The sequence below is a fragment of the Amblyraja radiata genome, chromosome 2 (genome assembly GCF_010909765.2).
Source record: "Amblyraja radiata isolate CabotCenter1 chromosome 2, sAmbRad1.1.pri, whole genome shotgun sequence".
Classification (NCBI taxonomy): domain Eukaryota; kingdom Metazoa; phylum Chordata; class Chondrichthyes; order Rajiformes; family Rajidae; genus Amblyraja; species Amblyraja radiata.
The window spans coordinates 110591954-110612057 of NC_045957.1; the positions used below are offsets into that span (position 1 = coordinate 110591954).

At 44.9% G+C, this 20104-nt stretch overlaps 1 protein-coding gene across 3 annotated transcripts in view; it reads left to right on the forward strand.

Annotated features, from left to right (window-relative positions):
* The window catches only part of kiaa0895 (KIAA0895 ortholog), a 70047-nt gene extending 56521 nt beyond the window's left edge, over positions 1-13526 (forward strand). The window contains exons 7-8 of one of the 3 annotated variants that reach the window (XM_033013413.1): positions 5335-5432; positions 11320-12223. In XM_033013413.1, coding sequence (XP_032869304.1) covers positions 5335-5432; positions 11320-11478 — 257 coding nt within the window. In that variant the 3' untranslated portion in view covers positions 11479-12223. Of the gene's footprint in view, positions 1-5334; positions 5433-11319 lie in introns of all 3 variants that reach the window. The other 2 variants (XM_033013418.1, XM_033013427.1) reach the window with 2 other exon arrangements.
* The last annotated feature ends 6578 nt before the right edge of the window (positions 13527-20104 follow it).

Here is a 20104-nt window from a genome sequence, read left to right on the forward strand (position 1 = left end):
TTCACCTTAAACCTAGAGTGTGTCCTCTGGTTCTTGATTCTGCTTCTCTGGGTTAAAGGCTCTGTGCATTTACCCCCTCTATTCCCCTCATGATCTTACACACCTCTGTAAGACTTTTCCTCATCCTTCTGCACTCCAAGGAATAAAATCCTAACCTGTTCAACTTCTCCCTATATGCCATCAAATCCTGGTGACATCCTCGTGAATCTTCTCTGCACTTTTTCCAGCTTAACAATATCTTCCCCAAAACCGGGTGACCAAAACTGAACGCAATAATCTAAACGTGGCCTTCCACCATTGCTTATGTCTTGTACAGCTGTAGCATAACATCGCAACTGTTTCTCTTGGAAATACAACGGTTTTGTTATGAATGTATGACAAGGCTTTCTGCAATATATCGAGTTTCATTTCCTCATATCTTCTGAAGAGATCTTATAGCCAGCGAGCCCCATATATGTTTTTGGTCGATAGAGAGGTTTAACTCAGCGGGACATAGAAACATAGAAACATAGAAAATAGGTGCAGGAGTAGGCCATTCGGCCCTTCGAGCCTGCACCGCCATTCAATATGATCATGGCTGATCATTCAACTCAGTATCCTGTACCTGCCTTCTCTCCATACCCCCTGATCCCTTTAGCCACAAGGGCCACATCTAACTCCCTCTTAAATATAGCCAATGAACTGGCCTCACCTACCTTCTGTGGCAGAGAATTCCACAGATTCACCCCTCTCTGTTTTTCTCATCTCAGTCCTAAAAGATTTCCCCCTTATCCTTAAGCTGTGACCCCTTGTTCTGGACTTCCCCAACATCGGGAACAATCTTCCTGCATCTAGCCTGTCCAACCCCTTAAGAATTTTGTAAGTTTCTATAAGATCCCCCCTCAATCTTCTAAATTCTAGCGCGTACAAGCCGAGTCTTTCTTCATACGAAAGTCCTGACATCCCAGGAATCAGTCTGGTGAACCTTCTCTGTACTCCCTCTATGGCAAGAATGTCTTTCCTCAGATTAGGAGGCCAAAACTGTACGCAATACTCCAGGTGTGGTCTCACCAAGACCCTGTACAACTGCAGTAGAACCTCCCTGCTCCTATACTCAAATCCTTTTGCTATGAATGCTAACATACCATTCGCTTTCTTCACTGCCTGCTGCACCTGCATGCCTACTTTCAATGACTGGTGTACCATGACACCCAGGTCTCGTTGCATCTCCCCTTTTCCTAATGCAGCATCTCCGGAGAGAAGGCCTGGGTGACGTTTTGGGTCGAGACCGTTCTATCGTTTAGTTTAGTTTTTCAGTTTAGCCTTTTCAGTTTAGCTTATTGTCACGTGGACCTAGGTACAGTGAAAAGTACAGTAACCAGTCAGCGGAAAGACAATACGTGATTACAATCGATCCATTTACAGTGTATAGACACATGATAACGGAATAACTTTTAGTGCAAAGTAAAGCCAGCAAAGTCCGATCAAGGATAGTCCGAGGGTCACCAATGAGGTAGATAGTAGTTCAGCACTGCTCTCTGGTTGTGGTAGGAAGATTCAGTTGCCTGATAACAGCTGGGAAAAAACTGTCCCTGAAACTGGTGGTGTGCGTTTTCACACTTCTATACCTTTTGCCTGAAGGGAGAGGGGAGAAGAGGAAGTGGGAAGGGTGTGACTCGTCCTTGATTATGATATTTTTGAGACATCTGTTTTGGTGATATTGGTTCAGGTATAATTATAGGCCAGGATAATTCCCCTGCTCATTTAAAAAAATTGCAATGGGATCATGTACATGCAGAGGCCACATAGAGGCCTGATTTAGTGTCAACTGGCAGAGGCTAGCTCTGATAGTGCAGCTGTCAGTACATAGCAACATTGGCCAACGTTTTAATGGTCAACATATAAACAAGCATGTGAATAAGGAGCATGAACAGGCCACTCAGCCGCTCGACACTGCTCTGCCATTTCATCAAATAATTATTATAGACAATAAGTGCAGGAGTAGGCCATTCGGCCCTTCGAGCCAGCACCGCCATTCAATGTGATCATGGCTGATCATCCCCAATCAGTACCCCGTTCCTGCCTTTTCCCCATATCCCCTGACTCCGCCATGTTTAAGGGCCCTATTTAGCTCTGTCTTGAAAGTATCCAGAGAACCGGCGTCCACTGCCCTCTGAGGCAGAGAATTCCACACTCACCACTCTCTGTGAGAAAAAGTGTTTCCTCGTCTCCGTTCTAAATGGCTTACCCCTTATTCTTAAACTGTGGCCCCTGGTTCTGGACTCCCCCAACATCGGGAACATGTTTCCTGCCTCTAGCGTGTCCAAACCCTTAACAATCTTATATATTTCAATAAGATACCCTCTCATCCTAAACTCCAGAGTGTACAAGCCCAGCTGCTACATTCTCTCAGGATATGACAGTCCCGCCATCCCGGGAATTAACCTTGTAAACCTACGCTGCACTCCCTCAATAGCAAGAATCTCCTTCTTCAAATTAGGGGACCAAAACTGCACACAATACTCCAGGTGTGGTCTCACTAGGGCCCTGTACAACTGCAGAAGGTTCTCTTTGCTCCCTTACTCGACTCCTCTTGTTATAAAGGCCAACATGCCATTTGCTTTCTTTCTTTACTGCCTGCTGTACCTGCATGCTTACTTTCATAGACTGATGAACAAGGACCCCCAGATCCCGTTGTACTTCCCCTTTTCCCAACTTAATCTGCCTTCCTGTTTTTGATACCAAGGTGGATAACCTCACTTTTATCCACATTAAACTTCATCTGCCATGCATCTGCCCACTCCCCCAACCTGTCCAAGTCACCCTGCATTCTCATAGCAACTTCCTCACAGTTCACACTGCCACCCAGCTTTGTGTCATCTGCAAATTTGCTAATGTTACTTTGAATCCCTTCGTCCAAATCATTGATGTATATTGTAAATAGCTGCGGTCCCAGCACCGACCCTTACAGTACCCCACCAGTCACTGCCTGCCATTCTGAAAGGGACCCTTTAATCCCTATACTCTTTGTTTCCTGTCTGCCAACCAATTTTCTATCCATGTCAGCACTCTACCCCCAATACCATGTGCCCTAATTTTGCCCACTAATCTCCTATGTGGGACCTTATCAAATGCTTTCTGAAATTCCAGGTACACTACATCCACTGGCTCTCCATTTCCCCTTCGTAAATCCATGCTGACTCGGACCGATCCTGTTACTGCTATCCAAATGTGCAGCTATTTCATCTTTTATAATTGACTCCAGCATCTTCCCCACCACCAATGTCAGGCTAACTGGTCTATAATTCCCTGTTTTCTCTCCCATGCCTTTCTTAAAAAGTGGGATAACAATAGTTACCCTCCAATCCACAGGAACTGATCTTGAGTCTATGGAACATTGATCAGATTTTTTTACCTCAACTCAGGCATTCCAGTCTACCCATATGTTCATGCTCATTAGTGATAGGAGAAGAATTGGATCATTTGGCCCATCAAGTCCACTCCGCCATTCAATCATGGCTGATCTACAGTATCTTTCCCTCTTAACCCCATTCTCTGGCCTTCTCCCCATAATCACTGAAACCTGTACTAATCAAGAATCTATCTATCTTTGCCTTAAAAATATCAATTGACTTGGCCTCCACAGCCCTGTGTGGCATATAGTTACCTTTCACCCTCTTGCTTAACCTATTGCTTGCTGTTAGAACATACAACAGTACAGCACAGGAACAGGCCTTTGGCCCACAACCTCCATGATATTGCTTAACTTGATCCACATTTATTTTATTTTCTGTTGCGAAATGTTTAAAAAGTCATTAAAAATTATTATTTTTACTTCATGGTTTGCAGTCTAAGGATCTCTCAGCCTGATTGCCTGCCCAGTCTGCTCATCAATGTTAGTCAATGAGTCACCATGGAAAGTGCAAGGCCAGGGAACCTGGCATAAGGGAATATCTATGCCACAGACTGCAGCAAGTCTCTTTCTACAAGACTGCCACTTTAGTTTAATTCAGTTTAGTTCAGAGATACAGCGGGGGAAACAAGCCTTCGGCCCACCGAGTCTGCAACGAGCGGCGATCCCTGCAAACTAACACTATCCTACACACGCTCGGGACAATTTACACTTTAACCAAGCCAATTAACCTACAAACCTGTACATCTTTGGATTGCGGGAGGAAATCGAAGATCTCGGAAAAAAACCCCACGCAGGTCATGGGGAGAACGTACAAACTCCGTACAGACAGCACCCGTAGTCAGGATTGAACCCGGGTCTCTGGTGCTGCAGGCGCTGCAAGGCAGCAACTCTACCACTGCGCCACCGTGCCGCCCAATCACTGTTGGTTGAAATTCCAAGGCAATGTCCTTCCCTCTTTTTCTGATCTTCACTTTCATTGTTGTGTGTGCTAATTGGCTACCCTTACAATATTAAAATTAGTTTAGTTTATTGTCACGTGTGCCGGTTACAGTGAAAAGCTTTTTGTTGCGTGTTAACTTTTTGTAATGTGATCGTTGATCATAAAAGGCCTTTGCGGAAAATTAAAATTGTGAAAGAAACTCTAATGGGCCTGTCTCACTTAAGCGACTACAGCCGACTTGGCTGTCGCCACATGTCCGCCAGTGGTCGCCGCTGGGGTGTCGCCTGTATGGTCGTGAGTAATCTCCTCAGTCGTAGCAAAGAGTCGGAGCGTCTTTCTGGTCGCTGCAAATTTTTACAAAATGTTGAACATTTTTCGGCGACAGTGGGTTTGACATATGAGCGTATCTTGACTTCTTCTGACGTGGACGCTATGGTAGGTTGTCGCCTAGTTAATGTAGGCTGTCGGCAGGATGACGTAGGTTGTCGCCGGTGCTGACCGGTGAATTCCATTGGCGACTACCTGCATCAGCCTACGTCAACCGGCGACAGGTGCCGGCGACTGAATTGTCTTACCTTGTCGTAGCTTGTCCCGGGTGGACGTAGGTTGTCGGTAGCTTGCCGTAGCTTGACGTCGACTAGGAGGTAGGTTGCTGTAGACAGTGTCGTAGGGGGAGGGTCCAGTCGTCGTTTTTTTGCCGACCTGCTACGACTATGACAGTCGGTGACAATCGCTGAAAAAAACGCCTCAGTGGGACAGGCCCTTAACTTATCTGTGAGCTTTTTCTTTACATAACTGCGCCGTGCACTCACTCAATCTTGGTATTTGCTTGCCCCCATTAACCTTCCTTTTTCCCTCACCGTTCACTCCTCCAACCCCTGGCCGATCCCAGTTCTTTCTTCCCTGTCCCCACCTTGATTTGAGAATACAAAATGAAAATGAAAATCTTGGTGATGGAGGGAAATTAATTCATAAACATGATCTGATTTATCTCATTCAGGTTGTTTTAGCAAAGACCAAGTCTACCTGGATGGCATCCTTAAAATTCTGCGACACAGAGACAACATTGACTTCCAACTATTAACGGCATTAGGGAAGGTCAGCTGAATTAACTTTCTCCTTTTATGTTGTGCTGTTCACACGAGTGGTGTTTATACTGTGCAGTGATTACAGATGTAAACAGTAGATGTGTTCATTATGTCATGGTCATAGTTTTATTGCAAAGCCCAAATGTCTCATGAACTGGATGGCGTAGTGGTGCTGTTGCGGCCTTACAGTGTCAGGAACCTGGGTTCGATCCATATCTCTGAGGATCTGTCCTGGTCCCTCAATACCACCAAACTGATTAAAAAGGTGCAGCAGCGCCTCTACTTTCTGAGGAGGCTCAAGAAAGTTCACCTGTCCTCTCAGATCCTGTCCAACATTTACCGCTGTACCATCGAAAGCATCCTGACCACCTGCTTCACGGTGTGGTACAGCAGCTGCACCACAGCTGACAGGAAGGCCCTGCAACGGGTGGTGAAAACCGCTCATCACATCATCGGTGCCCCGCTCCCTGCCATGGCTGCCCTTCACCGCACACGGTGTCTGAGATGGGCTGGGAAAATCATTAAGGACCCCTCTCACCCTAACCATGGACTATTTGCCCTCCTCCCATCAGGGAGGCAGTACAGGAGCCTCAGGTCTCGCACCAGCAGGCTAAGGAACAGCTTCTTCCAAAACACCATTACCCTGCTGAACTCACAGGCCCGACGCTAGCTATCTTTTATACGCTTTTATCTGTATATATTTATTTGCCTATATACTAGATCACTATATCGACATTGTACATATTGTTTTAACCAGTATTTTACTACTTTGCACTCTGATTAGATGCTAAACTGCATTTTGCTGTACCTGTACTCATATTTGTGCAATGACAATAAAGTTGAATCTAATCTAAACTTCTGATGCTGCCTGTACGGAATTTGTCTTTCTCCCTGTGACCACGTGGGTTTTCTCTGGGTGCTCTGGTTTAGTTTAGTTTAGTTTAGAGATACAGCGTGGAAACAGGCCCTCTGGACCACCGAGTCCGCACCGACCAGAGATCCTTGCACATAAACACTATCCTACACACACTAGGGGCAATTTTACATTTATGCCAAGCCAATTAACCTACAAACCTGTATGTCACTGGAGTGTGGGAGGAAATCGAAGTTCTTGGAGAAAATCCACACAGGTCACGGGGAGAATGTACAAACTCCGTACAGACAGCACCCGTAGTCAGAATTGAACCGGGGTCTCTCGCACTATAAGGCAGCAATACTACCGCTGAGCTACTGTGCCCCCTCGCGTTCCAAAGATGTGCAGGTTTGTAGGTTAATTGGCTTCTGTAAATTTTCCCTAGGGTGTAGGATAGAAGTAATGTACTGGTGATCACTGGTCGGTACGGACTCAGTGGGCCGAAGGGCCTGTTCACACTGTATCTCTAAAACTAAAAACTAATGCCCTGAGCTCTTTCTCAGCTCAGGATTTGCCATCTCGGATTCATAAACTAGCAGCAAGATCAAAAATTTAATCCTGGATTGTAAACTTAACAATCACCAAACCCTTCCTCCTTTGATTTAAGTTGAGTGGTTCACAATTGAAGGTTAGTGTAAATGCCCACACACACTCTGATGGGTAACTTCATTTTGTTTTAGAACATAGACCAGTCCAGCAAAGCCCACAATGTCCATGCCGAACATGTTGCCAAATTAATCTAATCTGCCAGCTCATGATTCATGTTCCTTCATATCCATGTGTCTGTCCACCACCACTGCCCTCCCTCCCTCCAGCCCCCCCCCCCCCCCCCCCCCCAAGACAATCTCCTGCAACTGCAGGAGATGCAACACCTGTCCCTATACCTCCTCCCTTGACTCTGTCCAGGAACCCCAACAGTCCTTTCAGGTTAGGCAGAGGTTCACTTGCACCTCCTCCAACCTCATCGACTCTATCCGTTGGTCAAGATGTGGACTCTGATACATTGGCAGAATGGGCGATCGTTTCGCTGAACACCTTCGCTCAGCCCACCTGGACCTACCTGATCTCCCGGTTGCTAAGCACTTTCATTCCCCTTCCCATTCCCACACTGACCTTTCTGTCCTAGGCCTCCTCCATTGTCAGAGTGAGGTTAAACGCAAATTGGAGGAACAGCATCTCGCATTTCGCTTGGGCAGCTCACAACCCAGGGGTATGAAAATGATTTCTCCAACTTCAAGTAACCCCTGCATTCCGTTTCTCTCCATCCCTCCCCCACCCAAGTCACACCAGCTATTTGTTCTCACCTACCAAACAGCTAACAATGGCCTGTTTCCTTTATCATTTGTTACTTTGTTGCATATCTTTCATTCATTGTTCTTTATCTCTCTACATCATTATCAATATCTCTAGTTTCCCTTTCCCGTGACTTTCAGTCTGAAGAAGAGTCTCGACCTGAAACGTCACCCATTCCTTCTCTCCAGAGATGCTGCCTGACCCGCTGAGTTACTCCAGCTTTTAGTGTCTGTCCCCCCAAAATGTGATGCGTTCCAGGCACTCCGACCAAAAATCCTTGACCTGCACGTCTCCTTTAAACGTTGCCCCTCACCTTGAAGCTATGCTCTCTACTATGATATTTTTGTATTGGCATCCTGTACAAAACTGAGAGTATTAAAGGTCCTGTCCCACGTGCATGCGACTGCGTGCGGCAAGCGCGACCAAACCAGAAGCGGGGGCCGCGCGGAGGTCGAGTGAGTGACATGAAGTTCGAGGAAAGTCCGCGGGAAGTTCGCGCGTGACGTACGGCGTCGAGGCGCTGCGTACTGCGTCAAGGTGGCTGCGGGCCGGCAGGCCGTTGCCGCGCGGAATTTTTGAACACGGTCAGTTTTTCGGAGCCCCACGCGATGTCGGGTCCAGCTCCGCACAACTCCATACGGCTCCGGCGATCGAAGTGGGACCGGCCCCGCGAGGCCGTACGGCTCAAGCGACCACGTTAGGTCGCCTTTGCCGCATGGAGTCGCATGCTCGTGAGACAGGCCCTTTAGGTATTAAAGACCTTATTCAGAAACAGTGTATATACATCTGAAATATTTATGCTACAAACGTGGTGACAGTTGACCTACTAGTTTTGTGTGGGGTTATGGTCAGAGTTACTTCATTGCTCTGTAAGCCAGGCTGTGTTCCAGCGCTGGATTTGGTACTTCGCATTCCAGTTAGAATATGGAAATAGAATATGATTTCCAAATACGAAAAACATACAAATGTACAGGAGAGAAAAGCTCTCTGTGTAATCATTTATGAGTGCCGTCCATAAAACCCGCTGCAGGGTTCCATCGTGATTAAGGTGTAGGGGAGGGTGGGAGAACAATGAACAATGGGGACCCGCCGTGGGGGATCACTGCAGAGCGGGGGGGGGGGGGGGGGGGGGGATGTGGGGAGAGAACAAAAGGAGGAGCCGACGTCCTTTGTAACTGTGAGCTTCATTAGGGCCCAAATAAGATTTGCGGTTGTGTACAATTCTGTGTTCCGTGAGGCTGTGAAACTGGACTGGGTTTGCTAGAACGGGTTTTATGGACGGAATTCATAAATGATTACACCCAGAGCTTTGCTCTGCTCTGCATTTGTATGTTTTCCCTATTTGGAGACCATGTTCTATTGCCAGTATCAAACTGGAATGCAAACTACTAAATCTAACTCTGGGACAGACTGGATCACAGAGCTGGCTGCTATTTGTATACATTGGGTATGCAGCAAAGAATGTCACCGTGCCTTGTCACATGCGACAAAAAAGTATTCCATTCCATTGCATGTCTGTACGGTGTTTGCACATTCTCCTCGTGACCTGTGTGGGTTTCCTCCGGGAGCTCCGGTTTCCTCCCACGTTCCGAAGATGTACGGGTTTGTAGGATAATTGGCTTGGTATAATTGTAAATAGTCCCGTGTGTGTTAGTGTCAGTGTGCGGGGATCGTTAGTCGGCGTGGACTTGGTGGGCCGAAGGGCCTGTCTCTCTAAACTAAAACTAAAAATATACATGGCTTGTGTACAGCCAGTAATAATTCCATCCATTAGGTCAGATCCTTAAATTAAAAAGCTCCCGAATCACGTATCCTGGCCGATATCTGGCCACTTCTTTCTTAAATTTCTCACATAATTTGTTGCCTTTGTTTCCCTGGGCAGAGTCTTGTCAATGCATTCACCATTCTGTTCAAATAGTAATGCCCCTGTCCCACTTAGGAAACCTGAACGGAAACCTCTGGAGACTTTGCGCCCCACCCAAGGTTTCCGTGTGGTTCCCGGAGGTTTTTGTCAGTCTCCCTACCTGCTTCCACTACCTGCAACCTCCGGCAACCACCTGCAACCTCTGGGAACCGCACGGAAACCTTGGGTGGGGCGCAAAGTCTCCAGAGGTTTTTGTTCAGGTTTCCTAAGTGGGACAGGGGCATTACACATCCAAGGAGCATTGAGTCTTCTCCTTAACCTCTGGCTGCACCCCCTACTTCTCAATTCCATTGCCAGTTTGCTCTGGACAGGTGTTACAGACTTTCCACCCCTCACCTTCAAAGGTGTGCTAGTACTCAGGGATATTTGAACGATTTATAACTTTAAGGTGAGAGGGGCAAGTTTTAATATGAGGTGGGCAACTTTTTCCACACAGAGGGTGGTGGGTAAATGGAACGAGCCGCCAAAGGAGGTAGTTGAGGCAGGTACTATAATAACATTTAAGATAAGATAAGATAACATTTATTGTCATCAACATAAGCTCAAACAAAATTTTGTTTCTTCAGTCATCATCAAACAAAAAAACCAAAACACACAATTAACACATTTTCACACAAATCATCCATCACAGTGAATCGCCAAACACCTCCTCACTGTGATGGAAAGCAAAGTCTTATCTCTTCCCTGTTCTCTGTGCCCATTCCTCTCCCGCAGTCAAGCAGACAAACTGCTGCATCGAGCTGATCGAGGCTCCTGATGTTAGATGTTAGAACCCCCCCGGCGGGCGATGGTAAGTCCTGCGGCCGTTTAAGCCGCGCCGGGCGATGTAAGGCCCCGCTCCGGGTCGATTTAAACCCCTCGACTCGGGCGGGCGAAGTTTGCGGTTACGGGAGTTCCGAAAAGCGTGCTCCCACCAGGGACCCGTGAGCTCCCGATGTTACCGTCCACAGACCTGCAGCCGAAGCCTCCGAGCTCCAAAGTCGGGTCGCAGCCGCGCGCCACCACAGCGCTCCACACTCCGAAGTCGGTCACCGAAGATGGTGAGTCCGCAGGCCCTGCGACTGGAGCTCCAGTTCGATTCCTGTTGGAGGCCGCCGGCCCCACCATGTTAGGCCCAACGACAACGACAATGGCAACGGAGACTCGACAGAGAAAAGTCGGGTCCCCGTACAGGGAAGAGATTTAAAAGTTTCCCCCACCCCCCCACCCCCCGCCCCCCACATATACACAGCTAAAAAATATTATAAAAACAAAGCCAAGACATCCACTTAACAAGACAAAAAGAAAAAAAAGACAGACGGAATGCAGAGGCCGCTGCCGACAGACGCCGCCATCTTGGACACACAATGTAAAATACATTTGGATATGTGCATGGATAGGGAAGGTTTAGAGGGATATGGGCCAAATGCGGGCAGGGGGAAGGACTAGTGTAGATGGGGCATCTCGGTCGGCATGGGCAAGATGGGCTGAAGTGCCTGTTTCCATGCTGTATGATTATGATTTAAGGGAATGATTTTGTTGAGACATACAAGGAACCTTTTGGTCCATTCTACTTATTTGGCATCAGCGTTTTCTCCAATGATTTTTTTTTCTCCGAGTTGGATCTGAACTAAGACCACCCACATAATGATCGACAATTTAACATCCCGTTCTTGGCTGGGCCTTCCATTTGATACAATCGCCCTCACCCTGCCTGAAAGAAAAAAACGATGCTTGTTACATGCAATAAAAGTACGTTTTTTTTTTTCCATTTTCTCTTACCTTCAGATATCTCATGAGGACGTGGACCGCTTGAGGATTATTGCCATCTTGCAGAATGCACAAATACCTCACTTCATGCAAGATCAACTTCGGTATATGGAGCAACTGGACAAGATCATGAAAGTGAATGGGCTGACAGATAATGAACTGCAGATTTTGATCTGAAAGGAATCGTGACCTCGGCAGATCGATCCAGTAACATCGATCACCAAATAGTACTTCATGACTAGAAACGAATCTACAATCATTCAGAATTGGATACATGTTTGACTGGCAATTTGTATTTGGTCAAGTTCAGAATTTGTATTTGAATTGGTCACTTTGAGGCATTAGGTAATTTCTAATTGAGGTTTGAAGTCTAAAGTTAGTAGATTATATAAATATATTTTACTATGTTAAAGGTATTGAGATGAAAGCTGATTACGTTTTGTAAAAAAAAAATTCAAAATACATAAAAAAAGGAAACAATTGCTTGAAAAAAACATACTTATTTGTGCAATAAGAATGCAAGAGAAAAGTGCAATGTGTGAAAAATTCCAACCCAACCAAACTGTAGTCAGAATCGTGATCTTCAGCATGGTGTTGCATATGCCTGAATGTTTGTATCATTGTCCGATAAGTATCGTACTTCACCTCTGGCTGTGATAAAAGATATCAACTTACTCACTCCCCCCCCTTGTTCTCTTCTAAGACTTGATAAATTCAGGGGCTTGTAGTGAACTTAAAAATGGCATTGATGCTGCACAGAAAAACCGCAACAAAAATCTTCACGTTAACATTGTCATATTAATCTCTGTATACTTGTACCAATTGACATTGTCCATTTCTGAAATAGTGGAAAACGTTAGTGACTTGTGGTACCAGTGTCTTTTTGTTACTGTCAAAATTAAAAACATCTCTTTTCAGCTCACAAATGCAATGATGTCGGACTGCCGTCCAGCGCATAGAGCCACGGTTTGCAAGGGTTGCTGATTTGTTCATAGCCAATGTGTAGATTGTGTAGTACAGATCACTGCAGACACGTACCAGTCTTTCTGCTCTAAATGGTTCTTCCAACTCACCAACATCAGCCTCCACTTCCTTCTGCATGAATTCACAAACCTGCTTCGAAGCTTTGCTTTTCATTTCAACTCCTGATCGTGGAAACCAGTTTGGCAGTCTAATCACTCTCTCTGTCTAACAACAGTTTTGCCAAATTCCATTGTGGATTTATTATCGACCACCGTATATTTGGGGAACCTTGTCTCTGCACAGGGGGAGTTATCCATCTACTGAAGGTCGCAGTGGGTGGCTTAATGGACAGCTTCATGTTGCCTCTTCAGAGGTTTTGGTGACCCTCCCCCTGCTTCTCACTTCCCCAACTAAATCCGTTGTCCTAGACTTTGCTATTCCCTTCTGGGTCAAATGGAAGTTTTCATTCAAAAAAAGAATGCTGGCTTTCATTTTGTTAATAGTGGTTGGTGGTTGGAAGACTATTTCTGTGTCTACTTGGTGGTCAAGAGACCATCCCAGAATATAAGGAAATGCTCATTGAATGCTAAGCAGAACAGGGTTTATTTTAAAAGTCACATAGATTAACACGTGCTGGAGACAATTGTTCAAGTATTTTTGTCCTCGATGTTGAAAGCTACTATAAAAAGTGCGATACAAAATATTTTGGTTGACTTCTGACTTAAAGGGGGATTTATGACATTTTCTGAATTTATATAATAAATAATGAGGCATGTTCATTTTCACTAAGCTGATCACACTATTAACAGTCACACAACTATTAACATTCAAGGTTTCTGTACAAAATTAAATGTTCTGTGAGTAGCAGAGCTAATGGTTAGGGAGGGGGAGATTTAAAATAACAGAACTGGCACCCATCTCTGATGTGTCCAGATGATGTCTTATGGTTTATTGTGATGGTCAAGTCACAAAAGAAAGTGCATGCGAGTTGTTTGTTATTCAATTCTGTCGGCTTTTGCTATCTTTTTAAAGAAAAAATGTTTATGCATGTAGTTTTGTACTTGTGGTGGAATGAGAGTAATTGCAGTCAGTTTGTTTGTTCAGTGTGGGGACATTTTCAACCATCATTTCGGTCACCAAATGCAAAATGTACCATGGAGGGGGGGCAGAAAAATAAAGATGCAGCGTAATGTTTAGCATTCGATCGATTCCTGCTTCACTGAGTATCACGCTGAATAAAATGAACCATTTTTACACATTAAGATGGAGTCAATTACACATTATGATGGAATCAATTAGAATCAAGAGCCAATATTTTAAGGTGTGATCAGATTGATTTTACAGCACAGATTATTTGAAGGTGGATATTCATACCCACCAATTGCCTATCTGTTATGTACAGGTGAGTGTAGGCAAATTGAACAACAGATTACATTTTCTTGGGTGAGGATACTTAGCTTTAACAGAATGAATGATGACTTGATCCATTTCATTGGATTCTCAATACAAAATACACTAATGATATTTATAACAAGATTATAAATTCATAAGTGATAGGAGCAGAATTAGGCCATTTTGGCCTATCAAATCTACTCTGCCATTCAATCATGGCTGATCTATCTCTCCCTCCTAACCCCATTCCCCTGCCTTCTCCGTAATCCCTGACACCTGACATACCAAGAATATATCCAGCTCTGCCTTCAAAATATCCATTGACTCGGCCTCAACAGCCCACTTGTGGCACCACATTTCTCCAAAACATTTTTAAGCACATTAATGAAATGGACCCTGATGGGGCAGAGATGTTCCTTGTGCTCTCTCCTTGTTACTGCTAAAACAGTCTGAGCATTGGTAGAGTATACAGTGGTCAGGGTGTTATTAACCTGATTAATAGTATTCAATTGAAAACCAAGGGTATAGATTGGGTGAATCAAATTGGCAGGGGTGCTGAGGAAGAGGATTTCTTGGAATGTATGCGGGGTAGTTTTCTAAACCAACATGTAGAGGAACCAACGAGAGAGCAGGCTATTCGAGACTGGGTATTGAGTAATGAGGAAGGGTTAGTTAGCAGTCTTGTGCGTGGCCCCTTGGGAAAGAGTGACCATAATATGGTTGAGTTCTTTATTAGGATGGAGAGTGACATAATTAATTCAGAAACAAGGGTCCTGAACTTAAAGAAAGGTAACTTTGAGGGTATGAGGCGTGAATTGGCCAAGATAGACTGGCAATTGATTCTTAAAGGGTTGACGGTGGATATGCAATGGAAGGCATTTAAAGACTGCATGGATGAACTACAACAATTGTTCATCCCAGTTTGGCAAAAAAATGAATCAGGGAAGGTAGTGCATCCGTGGATAACAAGGAAAATCAGGGATAGTATCAAAACAAAAGATGAAGCGTACAAATTAGCCAGAAAAAGCAGCCTACCAGAGGATTGGGAGAAATTCAGATTCCAGCAGAGGAGGACAAAGGGCTTAATTAAGAAAGGGAAAATAGATTATGAAAGAAAACTGGCAGGGAACATAAAAACTGACTGCAAATGGAGGTCCCTTGCAGTCAGAAACAGGTGAATTGATCATGGGGAACAAGGACATGGCAGACCAATTGAATAACTACTTTGGTTCTGTCTTCACTAAGGATGACATAAATAATCTGCTGGAAATAGCAGGGGACCGCGGGTCAAATGAGATGGAGGAACTGAGTGAAATCCAGGTTATCTGGGCAGTTGTGTTAGGTAAATTGAATGGATTAAAGGCTGATAAATCCCCAGGGACAGATAGGCTGCATCCCAGAGTACTTAAGGAAGTAGCCCCAGAAATAGTGGATGCATTAGTGATAATTTTTCAAAGCTCTTTAGATTCTGGAGTAGTTCCTGAGGATTGGAGGGTAGCTAATGTAACCCCACTTTTTAAAAAGGGAGGGAGAGAGAAAATGGGGAATTACAGACCAGTTAGTCTAACATCGGTAGTGGGGAAACTGTTAGAATCAGTTATTAAAGATGGGATAGCAGCACATTTGGAAAGTGGTGAAATCATTGGACAAAGTCAGCATGGATTTATGAAAGGTAAATCATGTCTGACGAATCTTATAGAATTTTTGCTTATATTCTGAAGATAATGAAAATAATGCTCAGTTCATCAGCACAGGCTTCCACTCACTACCCATTCTGATCAAGCCATGAGCTTACCAAGACCAATCCCATTATATGTTCACACACACACATTCCCATACTGCCTGTAGCTCATTATTTAAATCTACACTAGTCTGCCTAAATCTGCCTAGCATTGGGAGATGTTAATCACAAAAACAATTACTTTATGAAACAAGATGGGATGATTAAAGATTTGCATGCTAATATGCAAATCTTTTCGCATGTTAAAATGGGATAAGCAATTCCCTTTCTGACAATGCATACAGGTTCTCATGGTTAATAAAGACATGGATAGACTTCCACTGTTACTTGATACTTGACGTGATCTTTTACCAACCGGGTAAGAGTTTATAGTGCATTAACATTACTCATCAGAATCAGTCACCCACTGATAGTAGACAATATAAATTAGGCACCTTACAGCCCAGTGGTATGAATATTGATTTCTCTAACATCAGGTAGCCCCAGCATTCCCTCTCCCTCTATCCCTCCCCCACCCTAGATCTTACATTTGAGAGAGCATGCAAGATGTCTACCACATTGGAGATGGCGTCAATAAACTAAACTGAACTAAAATGTATGCATTTTCCCCATCTCAGTTACTCCTGCACAATGAATATAGTTTTGGTCACTTTATTGTCATGGGTACAGTGAAAAGGTCTTTTATTGTGTGCTATCCAGTCAGCGGGAAGACTATACATGATTACAATCAAGCCATCCACAGATATAGGATAAAGGGAATAATGTTTAGTGCAAGATAAAGCCCAGTATAGTCCAATTACAGAAAATACTAGGGTCTCCAATGAGGTAGATGATAGGTCAGGGCAGCTCTCTAGCTGGTGATAGGATGGATGCCTGATAACAGCTGTGAAGAAACCGTTCCGGAATCTGGAGCTGTGCGTTTTCACACTTCCCTTGCCTAATGGGAGATGGGAGAAGAGGGAGTGGCCGGGGTACACGAGGCAGCGCGGAGCGTAGATGGAGCCAATGTTTCGAAAGGAAGTTTGGTTTGTGAGACGGTCTGGGCTGCATCCACAATTCTCTGCAATTTCTTGCGGTCTTGGATGGAGCGGTTCCCAGTTGAATGGCACCATTCAGCTGGGTAAATGCCTTTGCTTTCCCGCTAATTGAAGCGTGCTTACGTTTGGATTCCAATGGGCCAGCTGGCCAAGTGCCCTGTCCACGAGAGCACAGAACCAAGGCCAGCTCAAGTTCTACAGTTTCCAGAGGCTGTCAAGCTGAAAGCATTTGGTCCGTAGCAAATCAATACTGCACGCTCGATGAGCTTGACAGGGGACGTGTGGGAACAAAGGTACATTTCCTCCAACTTAACGGAGAAATCTGAATGAAACATGGGATCATTCAGCCAATCATTATTACCTGCCTGCTTGTAAATATAAATCTATTTATAAAATAATACCTTGGCATGAATTGGACTTTGTCACTATAAGATGAAGTAGGCAAAATGTACACCTTCCTTTATTCTGCAGATCTGAGCCTCTCCCGAGGCAAAATCCCTCAAGGGCAGAATCCCCAGCAATTGCTTCCCTTGTAAAGAGAGCATGAAAATACAATCGTTTTCGTTTTAGTTTAGTTTGGAGAGACAGCGCAGATACAGGCCCTTCGACCCACCGAGTCCGCGCTGACCAGCAATCCCCGCACTTTAACACTATCCTACACACACCAGGGACAATGTACAATTTTACTAAAGCCAATTAACCTACAAACCTGTAAGTCTTTGGAGTGTGGGAGGAATCCGGAAATCCCGGAGAAAACCCATACATGTGACGGGGAGAACATACAAACTCCGTACAGACAAGCACCCATAGTCAGGATCGAACCCAGGTCTCTGGCGCTGCAAGGCAGCAACTCTATCGCTGCGCCACTGTGCCGCCCTGATCCGAATTTCTGACAACAGTAGAAAGCATTTATTTCGAGAGGGCTTGTATACAAAGACAGGGATGTGATGCTGAGGGTGGACACAAAATGCTGGAGTAACTCAGTGGGTGAGGCAGCATCTATGGACAGAAGGAATTGGTGACAGTCTGCAGTCTGATGTCAGGGAGCGAGCGGGACAAGGAAAGAATGTTGGCAGAGACAGTATTACAGTCTGAAGAAGGGGCTCGACCCAAAACTTCGCCAATCCCTTCTCTCCATAGATGCTGCCTCACCCGCTGAGTTACTCCAGCATTTTGTGTCTACCTTCGATTTACCAGCATCTTCAGTTCTTTCTTAAACATGTAATGCTGAGGCTCTATAAGGTGCTGGTCAGGCCGCATTTGGAATATTGTAAGCAAAGTTGGGCACCATGTCTGAGGAAGGATGTGCTGGCTCTGGAGAGGGTCCCAAGGAGGTTTACAAGAATGATACGAGGAATGAGTAGGTTAACATACGATGAGCGTTTGACGGCACTGGGCCTGTATTCGCTGGAGTTTAGAAGAATGAAGGAGGACCTCATTGAAACATACAGAATAATGAAAGATTTGGATAGATGTGGAGAGGATGTTTCCATTAGTGCGAGAGTCTAGGACTAGAGGTCATAGCCTCAAAATTAAAGGACGCTCTTTTAGGAAGGAGATGAGGAGGAATTTCTTTAGTCAGAGGGTGATGAATCTGCGGAATTCTTTGCCACAGAACGCTGTGGAGGCCAAGTCAGTGGATATATTTAAGGCAGAGAAAGATAGATTCTTGATTAGTACGGGTGTCAGGGATTATAAGGAGAAGGCAGGAGAATGGGGTTCGGAGGGAGAGATAGATCAACCATGATTGAATAGCGGAGTCAACTTGGGCCGAATGGCCTTATTCTACTCCTATCACTTATGATCTTATGAAAGCAGATGGTGTAATCCGATTTCCCCCCAAATTAGGCCTCCTCACATGATTAAACAACAAACACTTGCATCAAATGCCCATGTAATACAATGCATGTATTTTCCAGCTGGAATTCAAATGCAAAGAAACAAAATGTGAAATAAAAGCAGGTATAGAAACATGGAAACATAGAAAATAGGTACAGGAGTAGGCCATTCGGCCCTTCGAGCCTGCACCGCCATTCGATATGATCGTGGCTGATCATCCAACTCAGTATCCTGTACCTGCCTTCTCTCCATACCCCCTGATCCCTTTAGCCACAAGGGCCACATCTAACTCCCTCTTAAATATAGCCAATGAACTGGCCTCAACTACCTTCTGTGGCAGAGAATTCCACAGATTCACCACTCTCTGTGTAAAAAATGATTTTCTCATCTCGGTCCTAAAAGACTTCCCTCTTATCCTTAAACTGTGACCCCTAGTTCTGGACTTCCCCAAAATCTTCCTGCATCTAGCCTGTCCAACCCCTTAAGAATTTTGTAAGTTTCTATAAGATCCCCCCTCAATCTTCTAAATTCTAGCGTGTACAAGCCGAGTCTATCCAGTCTTTCTTCATATGAAAGTCCTGACATCCCAGGAATCAGTCTGGTGAACCTTCTCTGTACTCCCTCTATGGCAAGAATGTATTTCCTCAGATTAGGAGACCAAAACTGTACGCAATACTCCAGGTGTGGTCTCACCAAGACCCTGTACAACTGCAGTAGAACCTCCCTGCTCTTATACTCAAATCCTTTTGCTATGAATGCTAACATACCATTTGCTTTCTTCACTGCCTGCTGCACCTGCATTTCTACTTTCAATGACTGGTGTACCATGACACCCAGGTCTCGTTGTATCTCCCCTTTTCCTAATCGGCCACCATTCAGATAATAGTCTACTTTCCTGTTTTTGCCACCAAAGTGGATAACCTCACATTTATCCACATTATACTGCATCTGTCATGAATTTGCCCACTCACCCAACCTATCCAAGTCACCTTGAAGCCTCCTAGCATCCTCCTCACAGCTAACACTGTCCCCCAGCTTCGTGTCATCCGCAAACTTGGAGATGTTGCATTCAATTCCCTCATCCAGATCATTAATATATATTGTAAATAGTATCTACGCAGTTAGTCTGGGAGAAATCCAACCTGCTGTGCATTAAAGTATTCCTCTTGGAATTTCAGGTGCAGGCGAGGGTGATGGCTTCCCAATTGTGTGGGATTTAGGGACACAGCTGCTCTGACTCGAAAAGATCAGGATGTTTACTGTCGGCCATGGAGTCACTCATACAGCATGGAAACAGGCCCTTTGGCTCAACTGCCCTTGCCAACCACAATCTACGCTCGTCCCACCTGCCTGCCCTTGGTCCATGTCCCTCTAAACCTTTCCAATCCATGGACCTGTACAAATGTGTTTATAGTACCTGCTTCAACTACTTCCTCTGGGGGCTTGTTCCACATACCCATCATCCTCTCTCTGAAAAAATCTCCGACTATGGGAACATATGAGTCATTGTTAACATAGAGCATTAAGTGGGACAGGGGCATTAAGGTGAAAGGGAAGAGATAAAGAGGATCCTAAGTGGCCATTTTTTCATTCAGAAGTTCGTCTATTTCTGGAAAGGGCTGGCAGACAAAGTGGTGGCGGATGATACTATTATGACTTTCAAAAGACATTTGGACAGATTTTAGATTTTAGATATACAGTAGGGAAATAGCTCCATTGGCCCACCCAGTCCACACCAACCAGCACTAAGCCCATCCTCTAGCACTATCCTACACACTAGGGATCATTTACAGTCTTACAGAAGCCAATTAACCTACAAACCTGATCTTCT